The 26,186-nt window shown below is 43.1% G+C and overlaps 1 protein-coding gene across 3 annotated transcripts in view; it reads right to left on the bottom strand.

Annotated features, from left to right (window-relative positions):
• The window catches only part of TYW1B (tRNA-yW synthesizing protein 1 homolog B), a 107,212-nt gene that overhangs the window by 78,453 nt on the left and 2,573 nt on the right, over window positions 1–26,186 (bottom strand). Inside the window, exons 5-9 of one of the 3 annotated variants that reach the window (XM_082776612.1) lie at window positions 25,631–25,732; window positions 24,643–24,837; window positions 23,481–23,762; window positions 20,953–21,072; window positions 8,474–8,600 (exon numbers count right to left, since the gene is read on the bottom strand). In XM_082776612.1, the coding sequence (XP_082632738.1) occupies window positions 8,474–8,600; window positions 20,953–21,072; window positions 23,481–23,762; window positions 24,643–24,837; window positions 25,631–25,732 (826 nt within the window). Of the gene's footprint in view, window positions 1–8,473; window positions 8,601–20,952; window positions 21,073–22,563; window positions 23,191–23,480; window positions 23,763–24,642; window positions 24,838–25,630; window positions 25,733–26,186 lie in introns of those variants that run through there. The other 2 variants (XM_082776613.1, XM_082776614.1) reach the window with 2 other exon arrangements.

The raw sequence follows: 26,186 nt of genomic DNA, 5'->3' as shown, positions 1-26,186 counted from the left end.
GAGCAAAGTCCCTCTGACTCTCAAGCCTGTTTCTTTGAGCACTATATTTTAGCCCCCAGTTCGGACTAAAAGAAGAAAATGCAAAGAATTATGCAGGAGCCAAGAAGTGCTGAGCTTCAAACCAGCCCTGGTAAAGAACATTCCAGAGAACCAGTTTGAGGGTCTCACCCATTACGTTTCTGCAGCAGTTTCTGCAGAACAACCACTGAGAAAACTCAGGCCAGCTCACCCCTGCCACGAGCTGTGCCACAGCTCCACCATGCCTCTGCCAAGGCTCTTCTACAAACAGTAGCTGAATCATATGTTACTGACGGCCCCAGAGTCTGCACCTATGCATGCCAGAGCTCACAGCACACACACACACTTCTTAAGCTTGCTCTTGGGAAGTATTATTGGGAGCAATAACTGTAAGTGAATATTTGGATGCAACACCCTCCAAATACATTGTATTGTCTCAATGGGACTGGGCTCATAACCCTTACGTATCTTCAGATCCTAAGGCTCAAGAGAAACATCATATTTTATCTACAGCCTAATATTCAAAGGAGCCCTTAAATTACCAGCAGGTTAAATAATAAGCTCTACTCAGTAAAGGCACAATGTCTGATCACAAGTGTGTATTTTAGTTGATTCCACACTAGATTATAAATTTTGGATGACCCAGAAACCTGCCAAGCTTCACTGAAATTCGGTGTCACTGTCATAAAGACTTGAATTAAGCTTTTAAACAAGCTTTTGGGTGAAATTAGTTTCATCAGGCAGTAGGCCAATAAACATTCGGTGATTGTTTGCCCTGAGAATCAAACTGGAGTTTAATAGACCACAGACGGACTTTTAACCAAAAGAGATGGCCTCTGTAACAGATGGTGAATGCTCCATCATCTAGTGCAAAACAGCTCTGCAACTGTTTAAGACCATTACAGCATTTCAACTCCATCACGTAAATAGTTTAAAAGGTCCATTCTCTGGAATTTTAAGAATTTATTGAGGGACTCTGCTGAACTTTCAGCCTCAGATACATACCTTAGGCAGGACACCACTGTCTATATATACACACACACATATATCTCGCATTACAGGAAATCGAGGTATTTTGGTGATGTCTTTGCTAGATTATTTTACCGGTGTCACATAACAAGTCTCCAAATTTGGATTAGCTGCATGCACATGTGAGTAAGCATGGTAATTCTGAAAGCAGAATAACCAAGATAACCCAAATTTCTACTAGTACAACTGTCCACATATTAGAAGCAGCATCATATCTGCAGTCGAAAAAATGCATCTGCAATAGTCACATCCACAACTTTAAGATTCCTCTGACTATCCTAACACTGCCAGATGTCCAGGAGAAAACCCGAGGGCACCCTCCAGTACAGATGTTTACACTACCAAAAGCATGCTTCAACTAAAGACTTTGAAAGCACAGAGGTAAAGATTTTAAATAAAAGAATCAAGCAGATGAGTGGTTGTAAAGACCCCAAAAGGCAGAAAGACTTAAACACCCTGTGAGAATTCAGTAACTGTAAGCTTGGTGAAAGCCAATCTGATGTCACGTTATGCTTCAAAAAAAAAAAAAAAAAAAAAAAAAAGTGACTTTCAGAAAGCTTTCTTCAGAAGAACAAGTAATATGCAGCTGACAAATCAGCGTGGTTCTATCAAGCAATCTCCTTAAATAAAAACCTGTTTTGAAGCAATGATTATTCCTTAAAGCTGAAAACACAGTAAAGAAAGGGGAACTTCAAACTAGGGGAATGTTTACAGGGAAAAGTTTCCAGTTTCCTGCCATTTTGCAAGCGTGCTGGTTAAAAGGCCTGAACTGAAGGTTACAATACAGCAGTAATCCATCACCAGCATTGTAAGGACCATTTTGAAAAGCTGAAACAATTGCTGCACTCGAGCTACCGTCTCAGAGACAGCATTCTGACTAATGCTAGAAAACAAGTAAGAAAAATAGAAGAGTAATTTGAGAAAGGAACCTGTTCAAATTATATCAGCATTTATACCAAAATAGAAAGAGGTAGGATCAGGGAATTGGAAATTTTCAGATCGCCCAAGCACGGTAGGAGAAACCTCAGGTTTTATTTCCAGCACTGCTCAATCTTCAAGAAATCCTTGCAAAGCACATCTCAGAGTCAACTTCTCTGTTCTTTTTTTTTTTTTTTTTTTTTTTTTTTCCCAAAAAAGCTTTTTTGAAAAAAATTGCTCTTAAGGAGCAAAAGGCTAGTGAGTTGTGGAAGGGCTTGCTTCCACGCACTCATGGCGGATAAAGGAACATGATAAAGGATTGCAGGACTATACCTTACATGCAAAAGATATTGTAGTTCAAAATCGGATGGAAAGTTTCCTCCATCAGCAGAGCTGCCAAAATGCTGCTTCAGATCATTCTCATCATAAAGAAAACACAGAATTTCTTGAACATTTTTAACTCGTAGTAAAAGCCTGCTGAAGCTGCTGCAAGAATCACAGCTGCTATGTCAAGCAAACCAAACCTAACCTAGAATCAAGAAAATGAGACTGGTGAAGGTCAAGGATGGAAATGCCAGTAGCTCTAAGTTCCAGCAGCAACAGCTGTCCATGAAGGAGACAGTAAATTCTTAATGTCTGGGTTTTCACTTAAACCCAGATGTCCATTTTAATCCAGTAGCACTGTTTCCCTTGCAGCACTGAATTGCCAGGGCACCAAGGGCATAGGAATATAAAACCTCCAATACTCAAATGTATGATATCTAGTCAAATTCTGCTTTTGACAGACAGACACAGAGACCACTGATACTTTCACCTGCATCAGCTAGCGCTGAAGGAAAACAAAAGAAAACCTGTCTATATCTGGCATCTTTGACAAAGGAAAGTCTAAGACCATTTGCAGAGCTGTCGTAGAGTGTTTGCCATGAAGGAGTGATGCTCTTGACCTCCACCAGAAGCAACTCCAGCAAGGCACGCCTCATCTTCAAGAAGCGAGGCCATGGGCATCTACAGCATGGCACCTCATCCCATTTTAATTGAACCTCCAAATCAAATGCAAGTTCTTGAGACGTCTTACCATGGAGAAGATTGAGAAATGGGATGTCCAACCCCTTAGCTCCAGTAGTTTCACCAGCTTCCACACTGGCTTTGCCGTCCCAAGATAAGAACAGCTGCCCTCTACCCCAAAAAGCCATCTTCGCAGACATCCACCACCATTCACCAGAGCAGCCATCAGAGAACAGAATAAACATGCTATGGACAGAAGTCACCTCCCCATTGCTCCCAGACACTGTGCAGATAAAGACCTGCAAGACAAGTCACTCAACTAACTGAATAGCAAAAGGACCCTACACCTGGGAAGACAAGCTCCACTGAGGAGGAGAGCACATACGATCCCCTTTTTGGCTGAAAAGCAAGAGAATGTGGTGGGACTCTCAAACAGGCTGTCTCAAAGAAGAACCAGCTTCCCCAGAAACATGCCCTGCACTACCCCAGCCAGCAGCCCCAGCTCAGCACAGAGCAACAGCTCCATGGCCAGGACCTCAGGCTGCCCTCCCACCCACCCACCCTCCCATGGAAGACCTTCAGGTCTCCACAGTGCCTCCCGTACCCCTGCCTCATAACTCCAGCTCCTCTCACATCCTTTATCTATTTTGACTGGCCTGATGACTGGGTAGGATGCAGCAAATATGCCCAGGCTACAGCTAAACCCTTGCCAACCAGCAGCAACCAGCCAACCAAACACGATGGGGCATAGCTTGGAGGTCTGGGCATTAAGTGAGAAAGAAGAGTCTCCATCTCTCCTCTTTGTTCATAAGAAGATTCAAAAAACTGAATTCTCAAAATTGAACCATTTTAGAAGTTCTCAATATCTTTAAGAACTTAAAAGTCAGTGACAGCTTTAGCAGAAACTGTCCTGCCAGGTCAAAAGGTTTAAGTGGAAGAAGGCAATCAGCCTGCACAGCTCTTTTCCTTAAGTAGCCCGAACTAATACACAGAGAACTAACGTTATTAGAGAAGAGATTGTGCTGGCTTTTAACGAAGCTTTCAGTCATTCTGAGCACATTTCTTTCTCTACACGTCCATTTGTATAAAGATGGTGACCCCTTGCCTCGGGAAAGTGCTGTGTTATGAAGAAAGGATAGCAAATTTTATCCTTGCCTAAATATATCTTGTACTTTGTTCCAGCTTAATAGACTTAATTTCAAAAAAACAATACTCTCCAAAGCCCTTCCAAAACCTAAAAATAATGGGTGATCTTCAAATACAAGTGAATTTATACTTCTTTTCCCCTGTTATATATGGGTAACCACCAACTCCAATAACTGCACACAAGGGAAGAATCAGGCCCACAACGCTGAGTTTTGGCTATCTAATCTGCTACTGATAAGCTGCTACATCTGCGCCAGCACATTAGTATTGCAGTCAGCTCACCACCAGCTCTTGGCAGCTTCCACGCTGTTGGACTTGAGCATCTTCTGCTTCCTGGATTCTTCCCCGTTAACTGTGTATTTCCCATTTATTTACACAGATATTTTTAAGGAACAGCAAGAAAATCTAGCAGGCTTAACTTTGCCTGGTTTCAGTCATTACATTTACTCTACTCACAGGTATTCACAGAAGAATTTTGTGTTTTTCAAACTAATGTTTCATTTTCCCATAGCCAATAACTGAATTCTGTGGTACATTTCAGAGACTGCACCAGTGTTACTAATCCCCGACCCAGCTGTGAGCTGTTAGTGCCACCTGGAGTTTCAGAGCGATACATAAATCACACCAAAACCCAAAGACATACACAAACATTTTGGTGCACAGCCTGCAGAAGCATACATCCGGCAGCACCAATCTCTGGGCAACTTCTCTGTGCAGTGGATTTGATTCCCAAAGCCAGAGCACCTACAGCTCAGCACAACGAGCCAAGCAGAGACCGTCAGAAGCTCAGAGCAGCAGGCACTGAAAAAATCAAGAATGGGCAGTAAAAGCTACCGACTACTTCACTACTTCTGAAAACCTAATCTCAAACAAGATTGATAAGCACTTGAAAAGCTCGGTTTTCAATATTCTTCTGAAGTCAGCCTCCAGATTTCTAATACACGCTGAAAAACACAGATCAAAGCATATCTTTACATCGAGCAGGAAGCCAGAGCATGAGAGAAAGAAGTTAGTGAAGTAGCCCATACTATTTCAGATAGCAGCCATCTCTGAATAAGTACTTGCCTTTCAGTACAAGTGAAATAGAGATTATGGACACACTGGTGCTAAATTTTATGCACATTTAACCAGTAGAAACAGAATAATCCAACTGGGCTGCAGCAAAACTGTACTCGCAATAGCAAAGCAGCAACAGAATAATTTAATAGATGTCCATGGGGTCTGTCTTTGGGTAACACTAATACATTCCTGTTGTGTTATTACCTACTACACAGTTACAAGAAACAGTCGTGTTCAGCAGTACATACAGTTGAAGAGAACAAAGCAAAGAACATGTTGGAAACAGTATGAGCAGATGAAAAAAAAAAAAAAATTCAACTTTCAGCCCCAGCCAGGATTGTTTCAAGACTCTACAAGAAACTATAGAAAGCAAATGAGAAAGTAAGTTGGGCTGTGCCTACTCATCACCACAGGAAACATCCACATGAAAAGTTTGCTTCTATTTTCAGTTAATTTCATGACATCGACCTAAATAGATGAAGCAACTAAAGCATTAACATACTGTCAGCCCTCTCTCTCTCCAGCTATATTTGTTACTTGGAAGTACTAAATAGTTCATGCTGTATGTGTATTTTATGCAAGACTGAACACCGATGGGAAGGGAATCAGTGTTTGCTCACAGCACAAGACCAGCTACGACTTTCAAAGAAACAGCTATTTCAGAGAACCTTTTATAAAGGTATTTGCAACCAGACAACTACAAGGGCTTACACCTACACAATTCAATATTTTAGATTATATTTAGCTGAAATTCACTGCCAGTGCTAAAATAAAACTATTAAGCAATATGCAGTTTACGTACAGGAAGGAGCTAAATTTGTCTGAAGGTGATTAAAAAATAAGACCAAGTGTTACAGTAGTCTGAAGAGATGCTGTTCAAAGGCAAACTTCTGTTATTTCTGTTATGCAACTACAGTTCAAAAGAACAGCTTTCTTCTGAATCACTACTACTGTTTTTTCCTTCTCTTGGGCTAATTATGCCCTTAGGGAGAATCTTGAAGAGACACTGAACCCATATCCAAAGCAAACAGTTGTCGCCAAATTAGATGATCTTCTGACAACACTGCACTCTTATTGTGGGGGGAGGATGGTGCTGAGGGAAGGAGCGAATTGCTTTATTTTTATAGCCAAATAAGCTTGTCCTGGCATATTATTTGCAGAAAAGAGCTACAGCACAAGAAGAGAAAGGTAGATTTTTCTTCCAAAAGCAACCACTAAAGAATTATATGAGAGGCAGAGGAAATAAGGGGAGGGTTGCATCAGCAAGAGGCAGTCGGAACTGAAATTACATGCACAATAGCTTTAAGCCTTTCAAATTTCAGATTTAGGTGAGGAGACCCCCAACCAGATGATCCACTGTTGGCACTACCCTGAATGCAAAAGGAACAGAGAAATATTTTCAAAATAGAAAGTATCTGAATAATGAATTCCTGTCTCTGGAACACCAAAAGGAAATCCCAGTTATTTGGGCCTTTGCTTAAAAAAAAAAAAAAAAAAAAAAAAAAAAAAAAATCCGGCAGCAATGTGACCCTCCCTCCAGCATTATTTTTCAAACTACCACTTTTATACAGCACTAATACCCCACCATTTCATTCACCCCCCAAAATGGAATCAGTAACGAATGGGTCATAGCGAGCCGGGGCATGAAGCGCTCCCACGACAACCCCTGTGACCACCCTGGCCTAACGAAGAGCCAAGGCAGAGCACTGCACCCCAAGAAGAGCATCCAAGCAGGGCAGTTGCTGAAAACCATTCACCCAGACCCCAGAAGTTAGTACTGCAGGCCACTTCTACATCCCTTCTAGGGCTCCTGCTGCCTCATGCGGGAGCTGAGATGCCTGGGGCACCCCGTGGAAGCAGTGGCCCCAACCCTTTCAAAATAGGGGACTCACAGCAGAGCACGCACTCAGCTCCCTGCAGGCCAGCTCTAGAAGCAGGGAGGTAAGAAGAAGTCCAGAAGTCTCCAGCAGACCACTCCCCAGCCCTGCCAGCCAAATTCACCCATCCTCACAACACCCTTGTGGGCAGAGTGATTAGCCTTTCTGATCACATACAGTAGTAACAAAACAAGTACAAATAAAAGCCTGTAAGACTCCTCAAACTGCTCTGCAACTGCCAGCATATCACAACCTTCAGAACCAAAGCTGAGAAGCATTGAACCAGCCTCCTACAGCCCTCCGCTGGCTCCAGCCAGCAGCAATGCCACTTTGGACATGAGGATGAGGCACAATCACTGCTACTTCATGCTAAGCGTCATTTTAAAGAAGCTTTTGCTGGGTTCTTTAAATCTGCAGGCTGAATGAAAGAACAGCTGTTTTACAACTGCACTAAGGTTAAAGAAAAAACAACCAAACGAGTCAGACACGATAGGCAGAACACAACACCAGCCATCTACAAAAACTCAGGCTGAAGAATATCTGAGATCCTGTGGAGCAAACGTGTTGTGATCCCATGGCTGCTGGACTGACACAATGTGGTCAGAACTTCAGAGCCCAGCTCTGCAGCAATGTGTCTCCACTACAGTGACCAAAGAACCTTCTCCGACACATCAGGAGAAAAGCTATTGATTCAGCAGGCAAGAGAACTGAGTACACTCATCCTGAAAAAAATCACACAGGCTCCCTTTAGTCTCTAACCACAGTGACAGAGCAGCACAGGGCAGCTCACATCTCCCTTCTCCTGGCTTTACCACTCACAGCTGAGGGTTTTGAACTGCAGGGCTGTTGGCTTGGCTCCTCTCATGCTTGCCCTCTGTTTTAAAACTCGTCCTCTATTAGCTCATTAACACTGTTCATTACAACTCATAGGAGAACCACTAACCTAGTCATCTAGCAGATGACATTTGAAAGATTTTCCTTATCGGAAATGAAGTTTTAGTGCCAAAAAAGCAGAGGCATTTGAAACTGAAATAAAAGCATGGAACTAAAGTGCAAGACCAAAACAAATCTGATCTTTAAATATTCTTACAGAAGCCTATACTTAGTCCTATGTGCCTCACGCTCCTATCTTCTATCTCAAACTGACTTAGCAGAAGTTACACCCTGAGAACTCTGCTACCCTCTCTGTACTTTACTGTGCATCATGCTGAGATGCATTACACAGCTTTAGATTCTTCCCCCGTGGAACACAGATACAGACAGCCCTAACCTAATTTGTCTTGCCTCTGGTTAGAGCCTACCAGAAGCCTACCTGGACTCACAGTCCAGAGCAGCATCTTTGAGAGAAAACGGGCTTTCACTTGCTCTGTTAACAGCCCACCACTAAGCCAGGACTACTGCCCAGGCTGACAGAACCTCACCTTGCTTTGTGAGCGCATCTCTCAGAGCTGCGGTTATCATCTCTCTCTTTTCACCTGCCTCCTTCCTCCCGGCGGTCTCTCCAGACAAGCTCGTTCCAACATGTCCTTCCTCAAGCTCACGTTCTCTCTGTTTAAAGACAGTGAATTACAACCACTTAGATTGAAACATCATGTTTTAAGCACTGTGGCACAGTTCAACCAGTCCTGACAGACCTGCTAGACTTAAAACCTACACAAGTGCCCACACATGAGTTCTGCATTCATGTAATCCTGCATTTTATCCCTATTCCCATCTGTCACTGACCCTTGAGTAATTTAGGACGGTGAATTAAAATAAGAGAAAAAGATCCATACGTGACACTCTACATTTGTTCTAACACAGCAAGAAAATTTCCAAGGACACTTTAAGAAACAAGGTGCTTGAATCTCATCTGGAAGCAGGAGGGACTCCAGGCTTTAAACCCACGGGTTTTGTGATTGCAAAGTAACCTCACCTCTCCACAGCATGCAGACCCAAAGGAACAAACCATCCTGTTTGGAAACGCAGCTGCCTGGAGTGACAAAGCAGCTATTGTCTCAGTTATTTGGGACAGACAGTGGAAGAAAGCCACATCACTACAGTGATTTGGACAGCCCAAGAGTTTAGACTAGAAGATGCTCTCCACGAGTCACCTAAAAGGACAGCCAAGAGCACCACCAAAATTCAGTGATCACCAAAGACCCCGCAAGAAAAGGCTATTTTCCTCCAACTCCAGACAGAAGCTGCTGCATCCCACAAGTTTGGCTTTCAACAGATGCTGCTTTATAAACATGCTTAAGCTCACAGAGTTTACTTAAAAACAAATACAAGAATATCATGTATTAGCATAAAGTTAAAAGAAGAGAAACAAACAAATCCCAGCATGTAAAAGACTGTGAATCCCCTGCTGTATAAGTGTCACTTCTGAGACTTTATGGGTATTTATTACTTTATGTCTGCACAAAGAAGCATGAAAGTGTAAATAATTACTTTGATATTTCATGCAACTTATAATCTGTCAGTCCTTTATGGCTTTTTGAAATATTAGAGAAGTTACGGATAAACAACAAACAAAAACCAACAGAGGACATTCTGTTTCTACAAAACAGGCTATTTCACATCCAAGCGTCTTTTGCGCCAAAGACATCAAGAAGTTCATGCAAATGCTTCCAAGTTTACCCACCAACTGTTCACATCACTAATGAAACCAGTGCACTTGGCTTGCCAAACTGTGTTCTTCACAAAGTAACCCAGCCGTCCCTGAACATACATCTTTTGTACCTGAGCAAAACTTCAGAAAGCAATTAAAGGTAACCCAGAAGCAAAAAAAAAAAAAAAAAAAAAAAAAAAAAAAAAAAAGTCTCAGGGGTTCCAGAACAAAGTAAGTTTCATAATACTTGAGAACGAAAGAGGAAAGTAAAACATTTAGGGACAGAAGTTACTACCTCTCCCCATGTTGAATAAAGCTTTGTCTACAGTTTCAGTGAGGCTGTGCAGGAAGGTGTTTTCTAGTGACCAGTAACATAACTTGGGCCATACTGAAGGAGAAAGCAGCTTCCATCTTTCACTTTCCTTCAGTTTGCTGAAAAGCAGTAGGTTACTTTTTTCTTTTAAATAGGAAGATTGCATTGGTTTCTATAACACATTACACACTCCCCTGAAAGGTTGGCTCTATGAAGTACTTGTATGCTGTTGAGTTTGAAAGCTCACATCCATCCCTCAACTTAATCGTCAGGGAACTGCAGAGTCATCTGGGTTGGAGAAAGAAAGACCTTCAAGAACACAAAATCCAACCATCAACCTGACCTACCATGTACCATCACTAAACCATGTCCCTTAGGGCCACTTTCATGCATCTCTTAAATACCTACAGGGATGGGGACTCCTCCAGCTGAGCAGCCTGTTCCACAATGTTTAACCACCTTTGCCATGACAAAGGTCTTCCTGATACCCAATCCAGACCTCCCCTGGTACAATTTGAAGCCATTGCCTTGCATCGCATTAATTGTCACCTGAGAAAAGCGAGCAATACCCTCCTTGCTGCAGCCTCCTTTCAGGCAGCTACAGGGAGTAATGAGGTCTCCCCGCAGCCTCTTCTCCAGACTCAGTGACCCCAGTTCCCTCGGTCGCTCCTCATACATCTTGTTTTCCAGTCTCTTCACCCAGCTTTGTTGTTCTTCTCTGCACATGCTCGAGCAATTCAATATCCTTCTTGCAGGGCAAGTGCAGGGCACCACACTGAACACCATATTCAAGATGCAGCCCCACCAGCGCTGCGTACAGGGGACAATCCCCTTGGTGGATTTCGATCACGAAGACCTCTTCCCTCCTAGTCCTGCTGGCCACGCTGTTTCTGCTGTTGGCCCCCTTGGCCACACGGCTGGCTTGTGTTCAGCCAGCTCTCGAGCAGCACCCCAAGGTCCTTTTCCACCAGGCAGCTTTCCAGCCACTCTTCCCCAGGCCTGTATCACCTCATGGGGCTGTTGTGAGACAAGTGCAGGGCCCAGCACTAAGTCTGGCATCATTTAGCATCAAGGCTGTTCAGAAATAAAATATTAATATTACTGGAAAAGCCTCATGCATAAGGAAGGGAGGAGATAAAAATCCTCATCATTTAACTATTAATTCTCAAACTAAGGGCTTCTCCCACATCATTTAACTGACAACTAGGCACGACCATCCACTTAAAAACGAAAGGCACTATCTCAGCACAGATTCATTAGCTTGCCAAAGCAAGACACCATGAAGGATTTGTGAGTAGACACATGCTGGCACATCCACTCTGCTATCTCATGCCAGGTTAAACCCCCCCGGAACTCAATACGCATTATGTAGCACATCATAACATTAAAAAATGCAGTGATTCACTTAACTACAAAGACGACATCCTACCCAAGCCAGCCTTCAGATACAGGGAAAGTCCTTCTGAATTAAAGAGTTTGCATTTCTACCTGCCTGTTGTGCCTATCACTGCAGTAGCTGAGAAAAGTACCTAAACATAAGAACAAATATATAAAATTGCTTTACTGGCAAGGCAGAAACGTGTTTATTTCAATAATCATTTCCCCCTCGGAGAGGATGTTAATATTTTTTCCTCTTTCATCTCGATGTGAAAGCCTGTAAACAAAATAATCGTTTTTTTTCCTCTGAACTGCAATACCTGAGATGTTCTGTTTGGCAAGTGATTGGCTTCAAATATTTCTTAGGGGAAACTGAATTCACACCCCCATGAGTTTCACTGATTTGCTTAATAAAACTTTCGTATCTATTTTTAGGGTTTGAGTGCAGACAACAAAGTTAACTTTGCACAGAGCAAACTTCTTGAGTTCTAGCAATTTAGCAGGAAGTCCCATAGTAAATCTAAAGCAAGTTACTGTCTTTCCATAACAAATCAAGCGAGCACTGACAAGAGCCAGCTTTTTGTGCCCTTGAAATACTTCCCTGCCAGAAAACTGAAGTAATCCCCTGGTCTGTATTCACCGATGAGAGCCCACAGACAGAAAGCCCCGTGAGTTCCTCCCAGTTCCTTGATAACTCAGGGTTCAGCACAGCTCTTGCTGCAGCCTGCAGGAGCTTCAGCCTGCTGTCATGCAAGTAGGTCTGAGTAAGAGCATCAAGACCCACGTGTAGGGACTAATGATCTACTCCTCTGCAAGTGAAGGCGAAAGTCCTTCCGTTTCTTGCGATACAGGCAGCACAGACACGAGCAGCACGTACTTTGTGTGCAGCAGCAAAAATCTGGCACAGACACAAACAGGGACCTCAGCATTCCCTGCCAAGGCAGAGGTGCTGCTGCCCCTCTCACAGGCCACAGTTCAAGTGCTTCGAAGGATTTCCTACAAATCTCCCTAGGAAACTCACCCACGGCCACTTTCAAATCTGGTCAGCGTGACCAGCGTGACATGCTACTGCCACTTCTCCTCTTTGAGCTGCAGTCTCCAGGACATCAAGGTGCTTGGTGCCTGCATTTTCCATTTTAAAACATCAAATGCTTTCCAGACTACTACTGTGGGCAGGGGAGGAGGAAAAAAAAAAAAAAAAGGAAGTTCAGTGTAAACTCCATACAAAAGTATGCCCTTAAACTAACTTAAATTAGCATTTTTAGCCTCATGGCTCTATTTATGTCCCAGAGCTGAAAAAAATATGTTCCCTGAGAAGTTTTTGCCCCTGGAAGGAAAACACCCAAAATATATCCCAATTCTGACTGAACTTATTTCCTACTTAGCCTCCCACTGGGCAAACGAGAGGGAACCCTGGCCTTGTCATAATTTACAGCCTCATCCATCAAAAGACTCTAGGATCTTCTAACAAATGAAAGGCACAAACGCTAAGAAAACAGTAATACATCAGTGGCTGGAGACGTGAGAAACAGAACTGGAGCTAAGGGAAAAATGTTGGCAAGGTTATCAGGAAAAGACTGCCTGGCAGCAAGAAGCATTAGTAAAACTTTCCCAGGGGAGTGGTTAAATGAGGTATTGAAGTTCATGAATTACATGAATGAAGAGTTGAAACCTCCACCAAGCAGTGCTCTGGAAGCAATACCCCAGTGACAATAGGATAGTTAAAGCTGACAAGCTTCCCCTGGTTCAGGCCCAGCTATCTCTGGCACTATAGGCAGTGGTATCCTGAGGGACCAAGCTTCCCACAAGAGCAGGACAGAGCATAAGCTCGCACAAAAGCTCCTGAACACAGATGGAGAAGACTGCTAGCCTGCTGCTCCAGGTACAGAGAGCTGGCTGTCACACAGCCCAGTGGTTGCAAACAGAAATGGAACTGCTCAGTCCATGGACTAAATGCCCTGTCACTCTTACATCAACGTGGGATACTCTAACTGCTGTCAGTCATCACTAAAAATGGCCCTAAGCATTTGCAAGTGAGCACAAAAATGAGTATTAGAAACTTGGATTGAGTAATCACTGAACCAGCAAACACCCTAACAGCATGAAAATCTTATTAAAAATAGCTACTGGTGTCTACATAATCACAAGTTACATACCCACTCCATACATCACTGCCCAGTTAAGCAAAGAGCCTGAACCGAAGCAAAAAGCAGACGAGAGAGAAAAGCCTGACAGCTAAGAAATGGAGAACTTGGCAATCCATTCCTTTGCCATGGGCTGAGACAGGAGGCGGCTTGATCAAAAGCAAGAGCCATGGTATGTATTTTCAAGACCTGTCCCTAAAGTGGAGAAAGCCCCTGAGAAGTTCTGATAGATAAAAACAAAAACTGAGGAGGTATTTTCTCCTGTGATAGATACCTTCATGACTTTTCAGTAAAGCTCTGGAAAGAAGTTTCCATCCACACCTACCTTGCTATGCTAAAGAATAACCCAAGGCCCCTTGCATCTTCCTCAGGCAGCAGGTACTAGCTGCCATCCAAAGAAAGGATGCCATCCAAACAGAACTGCAGCTCAAACCCTGTTGAGGGAATCCTGCATTTTCTTTGTTTGAAGAGTCAATGCTGAGATTTTTGGACACACACAGAAGCAGTGATGATTAATTTTAAAATCCAAAGTCATGCAGACAAGTGATGACAGAAGGCTTATGCTGCTACCTAACTGAATCAGCTAGTAAGGGGCACAGCACACCCTCCGTGAAGCACAGAAACATGAGCAATCCCACCAATGTCCATTTTCTTGTAGTATAGCATCAGAGAGAATCGTCAAGGACAAAAATTCCCAGACCACAACTCTAAAGTATATATGCAGGGCTACAAAAGGATTTTTGAGATTGCTTCACTGAGCTATAATATCACTGCTTTGCTGTAAGGAAGGTTTTTACAAGGTGCAGTTAAACCTTGTCTGCATTTCATGTGCTACTTCATGACTCTGTCGACATTTGTTTGATTTGGGAAGCTTCCTTGGACACACCATAAAGACTGATTTTTCAAAGGAAACAGAAGAATCAAAAACTAAAAGTCTGCCTGTCTCCACCCAAAAGTAACTAGCTTATATTTGAAAACTGGGACATATATTCACATTATTCCTTTCTTCTGTGCTACTATAATCAAAACTAAAACCTAGGAAACAAGATTTAACAAGTGTCCTGAAGTGCTCAGCTCAGCCTAAAGCCAGCAAGACTTTCTGCTATAGTCCATTTTGCTTTTTCACACACAGAACATGTAAGCACACTTTTTTTTTTGAGGGTCTTGCCATATTTTGCACACTTTTTTTAAATGGCTCTGTAAAAGACTTCTCCATTCCATTTCTTTTTCCATACAGTTCGGGGGGGGGGGGGGAGAATACAAAAGAGAATATAAAGAGAATATAAACTAGACAATTAGCAATTGGGAAAATGGACATCAAAGAGCCCTGTAGAGCATCCCTCAAACTTTGCCTGCTTTGTCAGCTCAAATATCAAAGAAAACAAAATCAGGGCTCACCTTGCAACAGGAAAGACAAAACAGCTCCCACTGTCTGTAATGGGTGCTGTCCTCCATGCAGAGGAACAGGGCACTGAACAAGCTGGAGGCTGTATACTTACTGCAGTCAAGAGCCACTTACAATCTGTTCCAACCCCTGGGAAGTTGCAATAAATAAGGTTTGATTGGAGCCTACATGTGGACAGGCTTACTGGCAGCTGCACTGCTGAACAACCGATCTGCGGGGTTCATCTAGCAGAACACGGATGCATTTACAGTACCTCTTAACACCTTATCCAAACACATTTATTTGGCTTGAAGCACAGCATCTGCTGCCATCCTTATGCTAGTCACTCCTTGGATACAGCAGCAACAGGCCACTTCCTCCACACTTCTCCCAGTAATTACCATCAGCAGATAATTGTTCCATGCATTGATTTGTGGACTTCTGTTCAGTTGTGTTATTTGCCTGGCAAGAAACTTAAAAACTCCACAGGAAAAAAACACCTGAAGAAACACAGCACAAAGTTTCTGCAAGAAATGGTAAGCACAGGGGCTGGGCTGCTGCAGGGAACACCCTGATCTTCTCCAATAACAGATGGGGAGCAGAAAAGGCTGCAAATAAAGATGAAATCTAATGCTCAGATGGACTTAAACACTTCTGAAGTTTGATATTTAACAGCTTTGCATTACTATCCAATTATCAAAGGGCTGGAGCACCTCTCCTTTGAGGACAGGCTGAGAGAGCTGGGGTTTTTCAGCCCGGAGAAGGGAAGGCTCCGGGAAAACCTCACATCGGCCTTACAGTGCCTAAGGGGAACTGCAGGAAGGCTGAGGAGGGACTCTGTCATGGGGTGTCATAGGGCAAGGAGTAATTACTTTAAACTAAAAGGGGGTGGAGTTAGATTAGTTATTAGGAAGAAATTCTTTACTCAGAGGGTGGTGAGGCACTGGCACAGGTTGCCCAGAGAAGCTGTGGATGCCTCATCCCTGCAAGTGCTCAAGGCCAGGCTGGATGGGGCTTTGGGCAACCTGGTCTAGTGGGAGCTGTCCCTGCCCTTGGCAGGGGCTTAGAATTGGATGGTCTGTAAGGTCCCTCCAACCCAAACCATTTTGTGATTCTATTGACTAATTTACAACAAACTAAAGAGCAGCGAGGGGTATGGGATCTACCAACCAGCATAGAAACCAGGCTCTTTACTCTCTGAACTCAAAGCCCTTTACAAAGGCTTATCAGGAAAAGCCAGCATCACAGTGCACGTCAAAGACAGACTGCCCAGTCAGAAGCAACCTTTAAAGTATTTTTCCTTTTTCCTACCTATTTCTTTGGGCGCTCCCAGGTTCTACATGGAAACTGAAAGCCTGAAAATCTTGCATTGTTTACAAGCTATAATTCTTCACATCAGCCAAGGCATAAAGAAAGATTTGAACACAGGAAGAGGACAGGGAAAAGCATCCCTTGGACAAATTCAGATTTCAGTGCTGGTAGTCATCCCTCAACAGGGAAATGATGTTTCTTAAAGCTTGTTTCAAGATGCAGGATCACTCTGAATTCTGAGCCAGAATAGCAGAGGTCAAAATCTAGCCCAGAGACTGAGCTGCTGAAGATAAGAGTGATTTTTTCCTCTACAAATCTGTCACCCATTAAAAGTTACAGAAACTTCTTGGAGAGCTCTAAAGGCACACATCATTTTTAGCCATTTCTAAATCTGACAATTAAGTACTGAGCCTCATTCAATTCAGTTAAAGCACAGCTAACAACTCTTGCATGCTCTAGAAGCTTATGCTTGTATAAAAGTTGCACGCAACACTGTCTGTAAATCTCATATTTAATTCTTAAGTCTTAAAACTTACTGTCCCACTTCATGTAAAACTCCAGTCAACTCCACTAAAAGCTTCTTCACCAAGGGTCAGAAAAGTCTGGTCTGCCATGGCTTACAAAATGCTCTTAAGAACCACTGAGTAACTTGATTCACTATACTAGCAGTGGTGAACAGCAACATTAGGATGACTTTTTAGAGAGGAGAGCTGGGGGAAGGGGGAAGAACTAAAAAAAAAAATAAATAAATCAGGAAACCAGTTCTGTCGCAAACAGCAATAAAACAAACTTCTTGAACAGACTTTCTTGGGTATGCTTTCTTTCCTATAAAATCAACCCTATCTTGTTCTCACACCCTCTTCCTTTGTATTTACATCACAAACGTGACTATCAGCCTCATTAAACTTTGTTTGAAAAAAACAGAACACTAATCTCTAAACCGAGCCAACAAAATATGCCCATTTGATTACCTCCCAACCCATCCAAAAAAAATAGGATATTATTATTACTCATGCCTGCAGTTTCTAAATATGAAGGTTAATAAAGCCATTTCATTCCCTTGGAACCAGTCTAGATTGATTTGTCTTTCTAGTTTATCACAATCTCCCAGCTGTGGGAGATAATCTACATTAAGAAATGGTGTCCCTGTGATTAATTACAGTCTTGCAGGCCACAAACATACCCATTAGATTTCTCAATTTTATCTGATAAATATATTTCAAGGGGGTGTCAATGACTTTGGAGGATGGGTAAGCGTACTGCAATTGTACAACTTAAAGTCTACTAGTTACGAAACCCATTAAGAAGAGCTATTGCCTTCTGCTGCTGCATAATAGCACTTTGGAGAACAGGCCCAGACTGTCAGCCTAAAAAACAACAAGCCAGAATAAACAGATGCAGAGAAAATCCAGAACTAAACCTAGCTGTCCATGCATCCCCCAGCCCAGCATCACAGCCTTGAATCAGACACCAAGAGAAGCAACCAGAGAGCTGGTGGTGATAGATTGATCTGCCAGCCCTCTTTGGACCATGGCTGCATTACACACTTCTGGACTTTCATGCCTGAGCACTTCATTGAAGTTTAGATGCCATCTGTACTGATATAAAGGTCAGAGTTCTGTTCAGAATCCTACTAAGCATTATCCATTTCTTGTGGTAGCAAGGTCCAAAAAATTGCATTACTCAGAGTGCTGGATTTCAGAAGCTATTAAATAGCCATCATGAGACAGAAGAAGATTCAATAAAGTGTGGAATTTCCCTTTATACCAATCATCATTTTATATATTTGAATGATGTCCCTTTGATACCCCAGTCTTTCAAGTTTTGGGCTCGTATTAAGTGTAGAAGGTGAACATCATCACCTTGAACAACATTCCTTCATTCCTAACTCCTTAAAAATCTCTCTTTTCCAAGGAATAGTGTGTAATAACTACAACTGTAGCAGGAAGATAGGTTCAGTCATTCACCTTGTACTCCTGGATCCATCTGCCTGATCCAAGTAATTGCAAAAATCCAGTACTTGTCTCAGATCCTTAGGCTACACTTTGTAAAACACAAGTAAGCCGAAGCATACAAAAAAGACAGCTGTAGGCACGCACACACAAAACAAGCTGTAAAGCAATCCAGTCTAGATTCTCATCAAGTAATAGGAGATGGATGCAAAATTAAATTACTATCACCTGCAGATATTTGAGTAAACATTCGTTAGATATACTTGTCTCTACAGCCTCACTCTGCTATCCCACAGAAAGCAAACCAACAATGAATTGTGAGAATCACTAGCAGATAAGACAGATGTGCAGTTAGTCATAAGTGGCAAAATGCCTCCAAAAGATCAGAGCTCAATCAAAAAACACTTCAAGAAGCTAACTGCATTGCACAAGGCAGAACCTTCTACTCTATCACCCATAAGCGGAGTTAATATACACAACACTGAAATCCCAAAAAACACATGCTGGAAACTGCCAAGCGTATTTCAAACCCAAGACACTCTGCATGTGACGTGTTTGTGATGCAACCCTGAAATACCCACATTTTCTTTAAACTCACTGGCTTGTACATAGGTAGTTCAGACAGAGAAATCCAAAGCACTTGCCTGTATCTGTAAGGATTACTTCAAGACAACAGATTACATCAGTGTACATGTAGAACAAAAGTGTCAGACTGATCTTACACAGTCCAGCATTGTGGAAAAAAAAAAAAAGTGACTGAAGGGGACAACACAACTTACCTGAAAAAAATTCCTCATTGCACAAATTCATAGCCACTAAAGTGAGAACATGACTTAAGAAACTAAGATGCATTGCATTTAAACAACTGTATCTTCTAGCCTTGGAGCAAGAGAGCCCAATCATGATGAATTACTTTCATAAATGCAGATCATCCTGCTCTTTCATATCAAGTCTTCAGCATTTATTTTCGTTACAGTAAATAACTGCACCTAAGGGATCATTTTACAATTCAAGTGTTTGCATAAACCTGTTGGCAAGTCAATGCACACATTCCCCAGGAGATTCTCCACCAAGCCAAAGTCATTCTTTTTCCAAGCTAATGATATGGATAGCCATCAGTTCATGAGATATTTACACAGCAATATCCTTTCTTTCCAGGGTGATGGCAGGACACTCCTACACAAGAGGGTCGAAGATTAACACTGAAGTCACCACTGAAGGCCCTTTCTTCATTACCTGCTCTGGTTACAGAAACATGAAGCTAGCAACCTAAATTGCAGCAGCTAGGCAGATCAGCCACACAAAATGGGAATAAGGGGGCCAGTAATGAGAACTACACCTTTTAAGGTTTCAAAATAAATCCAAAATCCCAGGACAAGTCTAGAGTAGTGCAGTGGTGTCAGCACCAAAGAAAAGCTGACCTTTGTTTCATCAGCTGACAACAGCTCACATCCAAAAGGAGCCAGGACGCTTTGTGCACAAGAATGCATTTTCAATTCTTGCCATGGTCCCACACAGAGGTGACTCGCACTTTAAGGATTAATTATTTGCAGAAGCAAAAGGGCAGCACTCAGCTGTCAGGGACGAACAACTGTTTGTTACCTCCTCCAAGAAAAAGGCAGCAGATCAGAAGACTACAGTTTGCAGCTCCAGATGAGCACCTGTGCTCAGACAGAAGCTGTCCTCTCAGACAGAGAGGCTATTTAGGTCTGAGGCACAAGAACCTGACCTTCACACTTGTGCTGAGTACCTTGCAGGTACCACATGCAGGCCCCTCTTACACACACACGGGCAGGCCCCTTCCTTCCCTGGTCTCAACCCATCTCACATGGCATGCTGCTACAGAAACCGCAGTTCCTTTCTTGTCAGTGACCTCTAGTGGCAAGCACAGACAGGAGAGGAAAAAAGAGGGCCACCTCACAGCACAGTTACTATGAAAGAGATCGATCTTTTTCCCCACCAACAACTGAAAAACAAACAGTTCATCCTTCTCTTGGAAACTACAGCAGTCAAGCCAGGGATGGAAGCTCTCACACATTCTGACCAACCCCATTAGCAGGGCTACTCTCCTAGAGTCAGACTTCACTATAAACAACAGATTATCTTCTTCCCACTCCAAACGGTAAGGATCAGAGATCACCGTATTCCCCTCAGTTTCCTTACCTCCGAAGGATTCAGCTTCCTCTAACCCAAGGCTTGCCTTGCTACAGCCCAGCTGCATACCCTCGCCTCAGAGTGCTAAGGAAATTGCTAAGGTTCAAGAAAGCTGTGAGAAGTCCATACCACAGCACTGTGCAATGCAAGAAAGGTGTAATTACAGACAGAAGTACATGTAGGTTTGTTGAGATAGGGACAGGTATCACCTGACCTTAGGGCAGCAAGATGCAGAAGCTGTTCGAGCAGTCTGTTACCACTGCACCTGCACTGCTACCACCCCGCTCCACTCCCTCCCATGACGTGCCAGCACATAGCATGCCTACATTTCAGCTGATGTATCCACAGCCAGATTTAACAGGATTTGTGTTTTGATACTGGACCGTAAATCACAATGGCAGAGTCGTACTTCCAGATCTCTGATGTTCACAGTGAATGTAATTTCTCTCAACTGAAGACAATGTGTTACCACACAGCATTCACTTCATGAACAAGCCAAACCCAGGTAGCCAATACCTAAATCCAATATACCTACAAGCATGTTCTGGGTTTGGGACAGGTTCTCAAATAGTTCATGTTTTACTCTAACTAGACTCTACAGGCTTGAACCCAGCAGACAATATTTGAATCAATGATAAAGAGCTGGCAGTTCTATACTTGCTGCAGTAGCGGTACCTTGGCTTTCTTCATGTGGCTCATGACATTGCCAAGATCTTCAACATCAATGACAGAATTTGTGCCTCCAACTTCCTCAGCATCAGCCTCTTCCTCACTAGTGGTTTCAACCAATTCTGCCTGCATAAGAGACCAGAGAAAAAAATAGGTGCATATCTGCTGTGTTAAACAGAAAACCTGAAAATAGCCCCAAAGTTACTTCTAACAGTTCAGTAGTACATGTACACAGACCATCTAAAACCCAGTCCAGATAGCCTGTCTCCAAACCCATAGCGCTCTCTTTCCCTGTGTCATCTGCCCACCCGATCACTTAAGAAGTCATACAGAGAGGTCTGATTCCTGCTGTATGCTATGACAGTCTGGAAGCCTAAACTCCTCCAGTTACCCCTGGCCTGAACAAATAGGGGAGAGAACTGCTTTCCACATCAAACTGTTCATAGAACAGAAAAATTGTCTCCCTTTCTGTATATAGCCAAGTTACAACATAACAGCACCAATGTAACAACAAGATCAACCTCATCTCCTTCCAGGCAACCTGCCTGGTGAACCAGGGAAAGGCTGTGAACATAGACTACCTAGACTTCAGCAAAGCCCCTGACACGATCTCCCACATTATTCTGGAGAAGCTGGCAGCCCATGGCTTGGACAGGTACTTTGGAGAAAAATTAGGAGACATTTATTCTCAGAAAGAGCAGTCAGGCATTGGGACAGGTTGCTCAGAGAGGTGGTAGAGTCACTGTCCCTGGGGGTGTTTAAGGAAAGGTTGGATGTGGTGCTTAGGGACGTGGTTTAGTGGGTGACAGGGGTGGCAGGGTGATGGTTGGACCAGATGGTCTTGAAGCTCTTTTGATGATTTTGAAGCTCCTAATGATTCTGTGAAGATGCATTCCTCCTGTTCCTGCAGCAGCCAGCATCCTCAAACCACCTCAGACAGAAGAGCTCCTGTTTTCCTAAGGAATTCTACGTGGCCATAGCAATCATTTCCAACCCGTAATAAATGGCATCCAGGAAGGATTAAGTACCACAGCAGCTCTGGGTCTTGCATGCAGAGCAATAAAGGATTTATTCAAAACCTGCAATCAACAAATATCACAGAATGGTTGAGGTTGGGAGGGACCTCCAGAGATCATCTAGTCCAACCCCTCTGCTCAAGCAGGCTCACCTAGAACAAATTACAAAGGATCACATCCAGGCAGGTTTTCCATCTCTAAAGGAGACTCCACAACCTCTCTGGGCAGCCTGTTCCAGTGCTCTGTACTGAACCATACCCGAACCGTAAAGAAGTTCTTCCTCATATGGCAATGAAACCTCCCGTGGTTCAATTTATACCCACTACCCCTTGTCCTATAACTAGCTACCACTGAGAAGAGTTTGGTCCCATCCTCGTTACATTGTCCCCTCAGGTATTTTATTGAGAGGGGATCTTATCAGTCTCTATCTCCTCTTCTCTAGGACAAACAGGCCTAGCTCACTTAGTCTTTCATCATAAGGCAGATGCTCCAGTCCCTTAATCATCTTCATGGCTCTACGCTGGACCTGCTTTAGATGTTCTATGTCCCTCTTGTACTGGCGAGCCCAGAACTGCACATAATACTCCAGATGTGGCCTCACCAGAGCTGAGTAGACGGGGAGGATCACCTCTCTTGACCTGCCGTCCACACTCCTCTTGATGCAGGCTAGGGTCCTACCTCCCAGAAGTGCATGCTGCTGGCTCATGGTTAACTTGTCCACCACAAACCCCAGGTCTCTCTCTGCAGAGCTGCTCTCCAGCAGGTCAGCCCCCAGCCTGTACTGGTGCTTGGGATTATTCAATAAGTGCAGGACCCTGCACTTTGCCCTCAGGAGATTCCTTTCTGCCCACCTCTCCAGCCTGTCCAGGTTGCTCCAAATGGCTGTGCAGGCCTCTGGTGCATCAGTCACTCCAACAAGCTTTGTATCAGCAGCAAACTGGCCGAGGGTGCACTCTGTGCCTTCATCTAGGTCATTATTGAATAAGTTGAACAGCACTGGACCCAGTACTGAACCCTAGGGGACACCACTAGCCACAGGCCTCCAACTAGATACGGCACTGTTGAGCATATGCTAGAAGTGATTATGGGTAGATAAAGTCAAGGAAGTACAGGACTTGCTCAGATAACAGTACCCCAATGCCTTTGGAAAATCCTTGGGATACAAAGTGCTTGAGCTTCACCGAGTTGGGAGCATGCTACCTGCTCATAGCAAGCTAAACGCTTCAATCTGGCTGTGAGACAAAGCAAAGACTGGCTCCCTTCGAGCATCTGTCACAACACGCATCTCCTCCCATATCATATAGAGACTGTTCAGTCTAAGTCCAACGCTAATCCTTGGTCCTTCTTTTTGGATTACTTATTCTGCTTGCCTCTCATCCCTCTACTCCGTAACAAAGAAGTATCAAGCTCCCCACAGCACCTCTCTGGGCTGTGGGATGAAGGAGAACAGTCAGACAACACTCCAACAAGCACTGAAGCACTGAACCAGAAATAAGGACTTGTGGATTTTGTCTCTACCTCAGCATTCTCATAGTCTGATGCCCCGTGTTCATGATCTGAGCTCTCCTTGCTCTGCTTCCCCTGGGATTTGCACTTCCCTTTCTTGCACTTCCCACTGCAGGGCTTCCTTTCCCCTCTGCAGAGGGCCTGGAGACAACTGAGGAACTTGGTTTTCCAGGCTTCGAAGTCAGCCTCAATGCTGCCATGCTTGCTCTGGGCCACGTTGCAGTCCCCCTCAGCACGAGTCATGATACGGCTGGCACTGAGCATCCACAGCCATCTGTCAATATTTCTTCCAACCTAGGATGGGATAGAAGTTAAAAGGAAATTTAAAAGTAACAGGCAATTAAGAAAGCAAGGACCAAGCCTGGAAATAAAACAAGCTACACAGGCTGCAGGACAGCAAGACATGGACTTGTAGACTCCCTCTAACCTGCTGAATCAGAGCACAGCCACAAGGCACTCTGAACACTACCGAGCACCCTCCAGCTGTAAATAGCCCTGCTATCATGGCAATGTAGTAAGTGAGGTGTGAGGACTAGCTTTGTGAGATGCTTGTTGGTTAAGATGTTTACATACATGACACTTCAGGTGGCCCCCAGCTACACAAAACTAACAGTCTGGTGGCAGTCACCCCATTTTTCTTCAACTTCAGAGATTAATTATCAGGCTTAGATACCAACGTATTTTATATTAAGAAATAAAAGAACCACAGTAGACAGCAAAATACAGGAAAAGTTGAGAAAAGTGCTCTAAACTGAAAGGCAGCAAGTGAAAAGGCTTCTGGTAATGTGTCTTCATGCACTGAAAGCGAGCTTTCAAAGCTGGGAAATCAACTTAATAAGGATGTGGTAAATGTGTTCTCATTAGTCACTACCAAAACCACTCAGACTAATGCCATGCTTACAGGACTTGTCTCTCTCCCATTTCATAGGACAGCACACTTGCTTCAAAGCTGCATTGCCTATGGCCTAAACCCAGCTCCTATCAAGTCCACACAAATGCTGTAATAGGAGCTGAATTCTCACACCTTAAGTTCCATACCAGGTAATATCAGTGTCTTCTCAAAATGATAGTACAACTCCACCTGACCCTAAAAACCTACTAGTGTCACTCAATTTTGTTGCAGTTCGGAAAATTTAGCCATTCAGAGGAATGAAAAAGTAATGGGGATACTCACCGTGTTATAATGATCAACATAAACTGAGTTTCCCAAGCCAAACACAGCGTATCTCAGGCCCTTCAGGTAGGTTTTGCCAAAGCGGAAGTCATTTGCAGTCTCTTCTAACCACTTGCAGAACCATGCAGCACTCTCAGTTGGCTGTCCATCTGTGTACGTAGCTACCAAGAACACACAAATGTTCCTGCTGGTTGTCTAATGTGTAAGAGTGGGACAGGAAAAAAAATCACTGATTATCAGAGCACTTTACATGAGGAAGAGCTGTAACACAAGGACAGCTTGAAGAAGTTAAAAGTTGTTCTGTGGTAGGTTTTTTGGTTTGTTTGTTTGTTTTTTTACTACTATATGAGTTAAGAATACTGCAAGTAATAAACCCAATGGTAGCAAGTAGCCATCCTCCATGCAAAGCCATCTTAAATTAGCCAAGGGGAATCAAGCCATCTTGCTGTCTTCCCCCTACATAACAGGGACAGTAGTAAAACTGACATCCACCTTCCCTACCCCAATGAACAGTTTCTTACACTTTTGCAGTGATAAAAGTCTCCCACAGATGCAAGAAGGAACTATTAATATTTCCAGAAGAAAAAAATCCATCAAGGATTATTCAATATAAATATGCCGCCCTCCACCCCCCCGAAATTTTCTTAAGTCTTTGAAGGTTGCAGAAGTATCATTATTTGTTCTTTGGTTTCCCCATGTGTACCCTCTCAGAGAGAACAGAGGGACCACGTGCAGATACTTTCATGTAACTCACTCCTGAGTTACAGGAACCAGCTCATACAAAATCAGCATCAGTATCAACATATTGTAGATGATGCTCTTATAGTGACTTTCAAGATTACTGCTGAGGGCTGAAGGGCTATGCTCACCTATGTTTAAGAAGCAATTTGCAAACACATAGCTTTGGGGATTTCCAGGATAACAGGAGAGAAATACAAAAGGAAAAGATCCTTGACAATACCAGGAAAAGTTTGTATTTATTACATACCTCCTCTGCTAGACAGTCATCTGGATCATAATCTCCCATGCTAATGACTTCCACAGGCAAATTAAGGGAAATAACTGCTTCAGCCAGACCTTTTGCAAATCTCTGAGAAATGTAGAAAATTATGAATGACTTTGACCCAACTACAGTAAGTGTGAAACAAGCTCTGCTGTGTCCAATCACAAGACATCTCCCAGAACAGAAAAAACAATGACACTTGATAATTACACACTGCACCTGTAATTTCTCAGATTAAAAAAGTGAAGGAGAAACGAAGACTTACAACTGCTAATAGCTAATAATTTACATACATACAAATTCATTCTTTTTGACAAAGTACCTGAAGCAGTAATTCTCTAGAGTACCTGCTAGCAAACTAAGAGTATATTGTAAGAGCAAGTTTTAAGACTCATAATTAGTGTCTCTACCACTTGCCCCACTTTACATGAATAGATTTGTCGTTTGCTTTTTTTTTTTTTGGTTTGGCTTTGTGTTGTTTTTTGTTTTAAACATAATTTTCACTTATCTGTCATGTTGTGCACCGATTTCTAATGAAATA

This window comes from Aythya marila (assembly GCF_965140915.1).
Source record: "Aythya marila genome assembly, chromosome: 20".
In the NCBI taxonomy this organism is placed as follows: Eukaryota; Metazoa; Chordata; class Aves; order Anseriformes; family Anatidae; genus Aythya; species Aythya marila.
This window is presented reverse-complemented; position numbering and strand designations above follow the sequence as displayed.